This window comes from Echinops telfairi, unplaced genomic scaffold (assembly GCF_000313985.2).
Source record: "Echinops telfairi isolate 266 unplaced genomic scaffold, ASM31398v2 ScPeMD7_7459;HRSCAF=8497, whole genome shotgun sequence".
NCBI classification, from domain to species: domain Eukaryota; kingdom Metazoa; phylum Chordata; class Mammalia; order Afrosoricida; family Tenrecidae; genus Echinops; species Echinops telfairi.
The window spans coordinates 7,545,470-7,556,527 of NW_022111359.1; the positions used below are offsets into that span (position 1 = coordinate 7,545,470).

General features: G+C 39.6%; 1 protein-coding gene across 1 annotated transcript in view; it reads left to right on the forward strand.

Annotated features, from left to right (window-relative positions):
- Positions 1-11,058, forward strand: part of ADGRE1 (adhesion G protein-coupled receptor E1) — a 76,059-nt gene that overhangs the window by 63,447 nt on the left and 1,554 nt on the right. Inside the window, exons 16-17 of the mRNA XM_045300066.1 lie at positions 736-904; positions 1,009-1,113. Coding sequence (XP_045156001.1) covers positions 736-904; positions 1,009-1,113 — 274 coding nt within the window. The remainder of the gene's footprint in view (positions 1-735; positions 905-1,008; positions 1,114-11,058) is intronic.

Here is an 11,058-nt window from a genome sequence, read left to right on the forward strand (position 1 = left end):
CTGTTGGGTCACCTTTCTTTGGAATGGGTATAAATTTGGATCTCTTCCAGTTAGTTGGCCAAGTAGCTGTCTTGAGTGCTTCCAGTGCTTTATCAACCATAATCCAAGAAACTTTTAATACAGTTACTGTCTATATAGTTTTACCTATCCTAGTGTGTGTGTGTGTGTATGCAAAATGCTCTGGGCAGGCATTTATTAAAGAGCTATTTTCAGCAGATTTTCCTAATTCAATGCCTCATGTAGTCTCTTGATTGCTGATTCCAAGGGTACTAATTGTGGACCCAAGTAGAGTCATGTGGATACCTAGCTTGGCAGAAACTAACAACATATTTCTAAATCCACATAAATCTGTAGGCCAGAACATTTTAAATGTCCATGGGATTCAGTTTTCATATCTGTGGCCATTTAAGACTCTGCCAAGTGTTTATTCCAACCCAGGTGGTAGGTCACCTAGTGGCAGTCACAGACCTTGTTCCTGGGAGTGCAGCCTACCAGGGAATGGCAGACTTCTCAGAACCTTGTTGGTAGCTGCAGTCATTCTGATTCATGACAACCTTGTATGTGCAAAGTAGAAATGCTTCATGGGATTTTCAAAGCTGTACTCTTCTATAAGCATATCCCAGGTCTTTATTTGAGGTGCCTTTGGGTAGATTTAACTTAACCTTAACTTAACTTAAACATTTGCACAACCCATGGTTTCTTTCTTGAGCCTTGTCCTTTGCAAATCTCCTCCAGGTTACTTACCTTCAAGGCTTTTGCCCAACTCTTCATTTTGGGTTGCTCCTGGGTGTTGGGAATTTTCCAGATTGGACCCATAGCCAGTCTTATGGCCTATTTGTTCACCATCATCAACAGCCTGCAAGGGGCCTTGATCTTTCTCATTCACTGCCTGCTCAACCATCAGGTACGTAGGCCCCCACTAAATCCCTCCTCCAGACATGTTGGTGCAGATCCCCGTTCCTGCATCTGTGAGTGATGCATGTCAACCTCATATGCCTCTTTTTGTAGGTGCGAGAAGAATACAAGAGATGGATCACCAGGAAGACCAAGTCCAGCTCCCAGTCTCAGACCTCTGGGATCTTACTGTCCTCTGTTTCCTCCACTTCAAAAATGGTGAGCGATCTCAGGTTAGAAGTAGCGAGTGCCTTAGGAAGACTGTGGTTACCATGCTGTCTGCTTCCTGTGTGTGGCTGCATGTCACTGTCTCTTCTCACCTTGTGTAAGATTCTACTCAGAAGAGATGTAAAGGTCCTTGGATGGTACAAGGAGACCCGGTGGCACAGTGATTAAAACACTTGGCTACTAACCCAATGACAAGTGATTCAATCCCACCATTAGCTCCATTGGAGAAAGAGGTGGCCTTCTGCTTCCCTCAAGCATAACCCACTACTGAATTTCCTCATAGGGTTTCTGGGGCTGTAAATATTTATGGGAGCAGACTGCCTCATTTTTCTTCTATGAAGTGGCTGGTGAGTTCCAACTTCCAGTCAAACTTTCAGCAAGCAGACAATGCTTATCAACCCACAACCTTGGAAACCCTATGGTGAAGTTGTACTCTGTTCTATAAGGTCACGATGAGTTTGACTTGATTTGGCAGCAATAACTTATTTATTTTTTTGTTTTAATCTTTGTAAGAGCAGATTAACAAGAGGGTTTTCCTCCTAAAGAGCCACTGGCTGCTTCAAATCACCAAGTTTTCAGTTATCAGCCGAGTGTTTTACAATCTCACTAGCAGAGATCCACAAATACTGATTAACCCCTAAACCCTCTACCATTGAGGCAATTTCAATTCAGTGACCCTATATTGGGCTTTCTAGACTGTAAACATTTATGGGAGCAGATAGCCTCTTCTTTCTTCTGCAGAGAAACCACCCAGTGTTAAGTATATACTGAGAGATAAGCTTATTTTCTCATTTTATAAATCATAAGGTTTGAGATTTGGAGTTGTAGAATGAGAATGTTGGGGTTTCTGCTCCAGATCTCCCCCTTAGGAATTTTGAAATCGTTTGTACCTTATGTAATCATTAAGATTTTTTTTTCAAATAAAAAAATTAAATTATGCATGGAAGGGGCACCATCCTGTGCGATCCAAGGATTGTAAATAATAAAATCCATGATCAGAGAAGGAAATTGAATTGAAGCTTAAATTATGAAACCTTGGTTTTCAGAAGGCTATGGATCACAGTGAAAGCTCCAAACCCATTTGTGGAGTCCCCAAGTGTATCAAACCTACATTGAATTCCCTGGAATGACTGAAAAGAGATGTAATAGACTTGCCCTCAGACAAAATGCATTAGAATGTATGCTTCCTCCATCCCCCCTACTCCCACCACTTCCTCCCCAGCAAGCCCAGCAAGGAGCAAACCTTCCTGGGGATTTTCTTGGGTGTGTCCTTGATGGAGACCATTCTATTGGGGGTTGCATCATCATGAGTCATGCTCTGACTGCCTTGCAAATCCCTAGACCAAATTTGTACGTTTCTCTGTCTGATCAAATGTACACGTCCCAATCATGGCCCGCTTCTGTTTCAGCAATGCCACTTGTAACTATGATGAATACATCAGCTACCAACCATGCATTTGAGACAGTTTTTTTTTAAGTTTTCATTCTACTCATTTTGTTCTACTCATTAACCAGTGAGGGTCTATAGTTGGTTGGAAGGATTTCATGGCTGAGCAATGAAAGATAGACCACAACGTGGCAGTAAATACCCAGTAAGATTCATTTGGAATCTTCTCTGACAGGTTTAGACCCCTGGATGTTGCAAATGGTTCTTATTTGACTACTAAACTCTCCCCTATTCATCGCTTGCCATCAGATGATTTTGACACATGTTCAATTACAAAAAAACCCCCACCTCATTGCCATCCAGTTGATTCTGACCGATAGCAACCTTTACATAGGCTTTCTGAGACTGTGAATCTTTACCAGAGCAGAACACCCTAGCCTCTTATTTTTTGAACAAAGAAGCTGATGTGTTTGAAATCCTAATCTTCCTGCTAGCAGCCTAACATTTAACCCACAGCAGTTGGCCTCAACTACCTAACCCAAACCAACCCATTTCCATTGAGTTGATTCTGACTCATGGCAAACTTTTATTAAATTTCTGAGACTGTACATGTCCCCCCCAATGGTTATTGGCTTATAATTCACCTATTATACAATTCAACAGTTCGGTCACATCAAGAGGAGTTTATCACCACAACCATTTTTAGAACTTTTTCTTTATTCTTGCACTCATCGTTATTAGCTTCTCATTTCTCCCAACCTGCCTTGCTATACCTGCAAGGAACCATTAATCCAATTATTGTCTCTATCGATTTACCTACCATTCATTTCATATACAGAACAACATTTCAAAAATCAGCAATAACAAAGTAAAAAAGATAAAAATCTCAATAGAAAAGAAAGCAGAAAGTATTAAAAACTAGAACAAAGTATAGGAATCTTAAGGGAAGTCAAATGATAGGGTGCTACATTTTAACCTAACTAGACCTGCAACAATTCACTTTCTCTACTTTTCAATGCATTCCACAGGATAGCAAGACTATTTACATCATTGGTTCATAGTCAGAGGGGATTCACTGAGAGCTTAAACCACATGTATTTCCTCTCTACTTAAAAAAACAAACAAAACTGAAACAGCTTTAAAATGGATCAAAATGGAGATCAAATGATAAGATAGTACATTTTAACCTATGTCTTCCATAATGGACTTTACAATGCTCTCTGTCTAATAACAGGGTTATTCATATCCCTCAACTATGATCCAAGGGGATTCAAAGGGGACTTAATTCATGTGTGGACCCTGCAAATGGATTTCCGGCTTCCAATGTCATCCATAGCCGTCTGAAAATCAAGTGTTAACAATTTAAGCTCTGATATCATTCCCTCCTTAATATTTGGGTTATATTGTGTACAATCCTTGGATCACACAGGTTGGTGTACTTCTTTATGTGGACTTTACTTAAATGGCTGCTTCTTTGAAAACAAGCCTGGAAGACCCCAGCCAATATTCATTGTGATAGCTGGGGAAATTAGGGTTTCTTCACCATTCTTCATGTCTTCAGAAATATTTTCATGAGGTTGAGCTTCACCCAAGGTGAACATGTTTCAGTTGAACTTCCCCACTAAAAGAGACAATGAAGAAGAACTAGGCTCCCCAATCCAGAGGAAGGGGCTACTGAAAACCTATGGCAATTGGAAGTCATAGAAAATGAAATGGAACACATCAACATTGACATATTAGGCATTAGGGAGCTAAAATGAACTGATAGTATTCTTGTTTAATTAACAAATCATGATTTACTACACCTGAAATAAAACAGAGGAATGGTGTGTCATGCATTGTCATAAATGGCATTACAAAATCAATCATGAGAGACAATGCTGTCGGTGACAGGATTATATCTATCTGCCTTCAAGGAAATCCAATCAGTACAAATATTATTCAGATTTATGCACCACCAAACCAGAGATAAAGAAACTGAAGAATTCTAACAACTTCAGTCAGAAATTGATCAAATATGCAATCAAGATATATTGATAATTATTAGTGATTGGAATGAAAAGTTGGAAACAAAGAGGAAGGAACAGTAGTTGGAAAACATGGACCTGGTGAAAGAAACAGAACTGGAGATCTCATGATACAATTTTGAAAAACTAACTCAACATCACCAAAGTCCCCTATACACATTAACTTCCCCAGATAGAATACATAGAAATTAAATTGATTACATCTGTGCAAAGGCAGGGTGGATAAAGCTCATTATCAGCAGCTAAAACCCGGCCAGGGGCTGAGTGTGGAGCAGACCACCCATTGCTTTTATGTAACTATAGGGTGAAGCTAAAGAAAACAAGTCCACAAAAACCAAGATATGACCTTAAGAATATTCCATCTGAATTTTGAGACCATCTCAAGAACAGATTTGATGCATTGCACACCAGTGACAGAAGTCTTGATGAGTTTTGGAAGGACATCAAGACCATCATTTGTGAAAGAAGCAAAAGGTCACTAAACAGACAGGAAAGAAAGCAAAGAGCAGTGTGGATGTCAGAAGAGATTCTGAAACTTGTTCTTAATCACAGATCAGCTAAATCAAATAGAAGAAAGGATGAAGTCAAAATGCTGAATAGAAAATTAAAATGGTTGCTGGAGAAGACAAAGCAAATATGATAATGAAATGTGTAAAGACGTAGAGTTAGAAAACCAAAAGGGAAAAACACACTCAGCATATCTGAAACGTAGAAAACTCAAGAAAAATTTCAAGCCTTGAGTTTAAATATAGAAGATTCAATGGGCAAAATATGGAATGATGCAGGAGGATCAAAAGAAGATGGAAAGAATACAGCGTCAATACCTAAAATACTTAATTGACATTCCACCATTTTAGGAGGTAGTGTATGAGCAAGAACCAATGGTGTTGAAGGAAAAAGTTCAAGCTGCACAGAAAGCATTAGCCAAAATTAAAGCTCTGGAAATTGATGGAATTGAAATATTTCAATAATTTGATGAAGCACTCAAATCACTCATTTTTCTGTAAGAGATATTTCATTTGAAAATTTTTAATATTTATTTTTTATCAAAAGCTTTTTATTGGGACATAATATAGATATCATATCATTCCATAGTATGTCAGATATTTGGAAGACAACTACTTGGCCAACTGTGTTAAGACAGGTGGACTAGAGGAACAAATCCAATGACACTCATATATGTGTAAGAAAGAGTTTTATATCAAGAAGAAATTGTATATCAAGAAAACATGTCAGCCCAGTCCAACTCAAGTCCATAAATCTGATACTTGTCCATAAGTCCCTCTTCAGACTCACACAGCCACATGCAATGATGCAGAACGCCGGAAAATCACAGGCTAGTGGTGACAAAGTCATGTGGATCCAATGGCGGTGGCTCTTGTCGCTCTCCAAGTGACTCAACAGTAGGAAGGTGAAGGCAGAAAGAGAGGAGGTTCTCAGGGCCTTCCTTATGAGAAGGCCATGCCCACAAGGAGGCACCATCAGACTGTGTGACCTGATTGACAGATTTAATGCCACCACTACACTTTTTGTATCTTCAAGTTGATGTGAAGTTATGTAACTACCCCATTAACTGATTGGAGATCTATTTGAACCCATTCCAAAGCCAGATGACCCAACATAATCCTCAAATTGTAGAACAATATCATTGATATCGCATGCATGTAAAATTTTGCTGAAGATCATCCAATGAATGCTGCAGAGGGACACTAACAGGAAACTGTTCGAAGTTCAAGCTAGATTCAGTAGAGGATGTGGATCACGGGGTACCATTGCTGATGTGACATGGGTCTTGGCTCAAAGTAGAGAATGCTAGAAAGATGTTTACTTGTGTTTCATTGATTTTGCAAAGACATTCAACTGGGTAGATCATAATAAACTGGATAACTCTGAGAAGAATGGTGATTCCAGACACTTCATTGTGCTATGTAGAACTTAAACATGGAGCAAGAAGCCGTTTTGTAAACAGAACAAGTGACGTTATTCTGGTTTAAAATCAGAAAAGTTGTGTGACAGGGTTTTATCCCCTCACCATACTTATTCAATCTGTATGCTGAGAAAATTATCAGCTTTTATGAAGAAGATGTGGCTTCAGGACTGGAGGAAGACTTATTAAAACCTGTAAAATGCAGATTTCAAGTTGAAAATGAGGAGGACCTGAGGCACTTGTTGATAAGGATCAATGCTTGCAGCTTTTGGTACGTATTTCAACCAAATCCTCACATATACAGAAAATCTAAATCCTCCCAAGTGGACCAATAGGTAACATCATGATAAATGGAGAAAAGGCTGAAGTTCTCAAGGATTTTGTCTTTCTCAGACCCACAATCAATGGTCATGGAAGCATGTCAAGAGATTAAAAGATGTGTTATATTAGGTAAATCTGCTGCACAAGACTTCTTTAGCGTCTTGAAAAGCAAAGCTGTTACTTTGTGGGTTAAGGTGTGCCTGCCCCAACCGATGGGATGCATGTGAAAGTTGGACATTGAATTATGATTACCAAAGAAGAATGGAGGCATTTGAATTTGGTGCTGGAGAAGAATCTTTAAAGTACAATGGGCTACTAAAAGACAAACAAATCTGTCTTGGAATAAGTACCTAAAGCGTACTCCTTAGAAGCAAGGATGGCAAGACTTGTCTTGTATGCTTTGGACATGTTAAGAGAAACCAGCCCCAGGGGAAGGACATCATCCTTGGTAAAGTGGAAGGGCAGAGGAAAAAACGAGGAAGCCCCTCAACAAGATGGATTGACACAGTGGCTGCAAAATTGCTTCAGGCATAGGAACAACTGTGAAGCTGCAGCAGGACTGTGCAGTGTTTCCCCCACTCTTGCTTAGGGTTGCAAGAGGTGAAGTGACTCCTTGGAACCTAACAATAGCAACTGGAAGAATATTCCAAAGGGAGGACTTCTCATTTGGTGATAGTCCTGGCAGCAAGGTGGTAGGTCTCTGGGTCACAGTGCTCTAGTTGGGGTCTTTTTAGCTCTGAGATTTAGATTTACGTCATCTAAGGCCAGCAGACTTTGAGTGTGGTTTTCCAGCAAATGCAGAGCAGGCAAGCTCAAAATGGCTATACATGCACTTAGTTGGAATATTCATACACACACTATATATATATTTAAGTTGAACAGTTTTACTGATGTACTTCTCATAATTCACGTACCATATAGTTTCATAGTCTAAACATATTAAAGACAGTTATGCAATCATCACCACAATCAATCTTAGAACATTTTATTCTTGCCTGTACTCATTATCATTACCTCCTCACTTCTCCCCTGACCTCCTTGCTCTAACTCCAAGAATACTGTCTATATAGATTTACCTATCCTGGATATTAAAAAAACAAACAAAACAAAAAGATAACAACAACAACAACAACAACAATGAAAGCACAATGACAAAACTAGTTGCTTTTCAAATCGCAGTAACCCCATGTGTCAGAGGAGAATTGCTGCATGAGAAATTCTTGGCTAACTCTTTGTGTGGCAATGCTGGATGGGTTCAAACCATCCACCTTTCCATTCGCAACTGGGCATGTAATCATTTAACTGCTATGCCACCAGATCTCATTGATCGCTCTTTGTCTACGTCTAGATTGTGGTTATGTGTAATTACGTCGATCCTGTTGTTGTTGTCAAATGCCATCTAGTCAGTTCTGACTCATAAGCAACATTTAGACTGACAGAATGAAACCCTGCAGGTCCTGTGTCATCCTCGCCTTTCTTCTTATGTTTAAGTCCAATGTTGCAGCCACGTTGTGAATCCACCTTGTCCAGAAGCTTCCTCTTTTTGTTGCCCCTCTATTTCACCAAGCATGATGCTCTTTCTTATCCAGGGACTGGTCTCTCATGTCACATGTCCAAAGTACACGAGACAAAGTCTTCCCACTCTTGCTTTTAAAAAGCATCCTGGCTGCCCATCTTCCAAGACAGATTTGTTTGTTCTTTTGGCCCTTCATGGTACTTTAAGTATTTTTCACCAGCACTATAATTCAATTCCTTCAGTTCTTAGGTTTTCCTTATTCAGTGTCCAACTTTTACATGCATTTGAAGTCATTGAGTATACGTGGCCTAACGAAGGTGCACCTTGACCCTCAAAACGACATCCTTGCTTTTCAACACTTTAAAGAGGTCTTGTGCAGCAGATTTACCCACTGCAATGTGTGATTTTATTTCTTTATTACTGATTCCATGAGTACTGATTGTGGATACAAGCAAGATGCAATAGTTGACAATGTCAACATTTTCTCCATTTACACCAGGGTCCAGTTGTGAGGATTTTTGGTAGACTCTAACTCCTGGCAATGATTCAAAGCTATGCATAGAGTTTTCAGGGGCCCTTTCTTTCCAAGCGGGGAGCCAAGCTCCTCTTAACTGTTCTTAGTTTGACAGCTCCACTGAAACCGGTTCATGTTTGGTGACCCTGTTGGAATTTGAAATACTGGACATAGCTTTCAGCATCACAGAGAGACAAGCCACCACAATACGACAATGTGACAGACAAATGTACTTCATTGTCAAAAAGGACATTGAAAAATTCCTCATGAAGTACAATACTGTCTATGATAGGATTATATCTATCCACCTTCAAGGAAATCCAATCAATACAAATATTATTCAAATTTGGGCACCAAGCACCAGCAAGTGGTGAAGAAATTTAAGAATTCTACCAAAGACTTCAATCAGAAATTGATCAAACATGCAATTAAAATGCATTGGTGATTGGAAGAAAGAGGAAGGAACAGTAGCTGGAAAATATGGTCCTGGTTATAGAAATGAAGTTGGATATCAAATGATAGAAATTGCACAACCAAAGACAAATATATTTTTCTTAGCAAATATCTTTTTTCAACAACACAAGAGACCCTATGCACATGAACTTCCCCAGATGGGATTGCAGAAATCGAACCGATTACATCTTTTGGAAGAGATAATGGAGAAGCTCAATATCAGCAGCAAAAACCAGGCCAGGGGCTAACTGTGGAAAAGGTCATCAATTTCTATTACATAAGTTCAGGATAAAGCTGAAGAAAATGCAAAGATGTGCACAAGACCCAAGATACAACCTTGAGTCTATCCCACCTGAATTTCTAGAATATCTCATGAACAGATTTGAGGCATTGAACACCAATGACAGAAGACTTGAACATCTGTGAGAGGTCATTAAGACCATCTTTCATGAAGAAATCAAACGATCATTAAAGACAGGAAAGATAAAATCTGAGTAGATGTCAGAAGAGACTCTGAAACTTGCTCTTGACCCTAGAGTAACTAAAGCAAATGGAAGAAAGAACGAAGTCAAAGATCTGAATAGAAAATTTCAAATGGCAGTTCAAGAAGACAAAAGCAGATATTATAATGAAATGTGTAGAATTAGAAGAGCAAAAAGGGTAGAATATGCTCAGCAGATCTGAAATGGAAAGAACTCTGGAAAATTTTCAAGCCTTGAGTTGCAATATGAAAGATTCTCTAGGTCAAATATTGAATGATGTAGAAAGCATCAAAAAGAGATGGAATGACTACAGAGAGTCACTGTATCAAAAAGAATTTGCCAACCGTCAACCATTTCAACGGGTAGTATCTGAGCAAGTACCAATGGTCCAAGCTACACTGGGTGCCACTCTAGCAAACATGATGTCCTACTTCAGGGAATGGTCTCTTCTGACAATATGGCCAAAGTATGTAGGAGGAAGTCCAGCCATCCCTGTCTCTAAGGAGCTCTCTATTTCTTCCAAGGAAGACCAGTTTGTCCCTTTAGCAGTCGTTGGTACTTTCAAGATTCTTCTCCAGCACCACAATTCAAATGCATCCATTTTTCTCTGTCCTTCCTTATTCAATATACAATTTTCAATGCATATGAGGCAATGGAGAATGCCATGGCTTGAATCAGGTGCACCTTAGTCCTTAAAGTAACATCTCTACTCTAAAGAGGTCTTGTGCAGAAGAGTTACATAATGAAACATCATGATACATGGAGAAAAGGTTGAAGTTGTCTAGGATTTTGTCTGGTTAAATCCACAATCGATGCTCATGGAAACACCAGTCAAGAGATCAAAAGATGTGTTGCATTAGGTACATCTGCTGTAGAACATCTCTTTAGAGTGTTGAAAAGCAAGAATGTTACTTGTGCCTGACCCCAATAGTGGTAATTTTGACTGCTTCAGATGCATGTGAAAGTTGGACGTTGAATAAAGAATAGAGAAGAAGAAATGAGGCATTTGAATTGTGGTGCTGGCAAAGGATCTTGAAAGTATCATGACTGCTAACCTGTCAGACAGATCTGTGTTGGGGAAGGTATGGCCTGAGTGCTCCTTTGAGGCACGGATGGCATGACTTTTTCTGGCATATTTTGGACATATTGCCAGGAGAGACCAGTCCCTGGAGGAGAGCGTAGGAAAGCAGAGGGGCAGCAAAGGAGAGAATGGCTCTCAACAAGAAGGACTGACGCAGTGGCTGTCACAATAGGCTCAGGTAGAGGAGCAGGGAAGGACCATGCAGTGTTTCATTTTGTTGTGCATCGG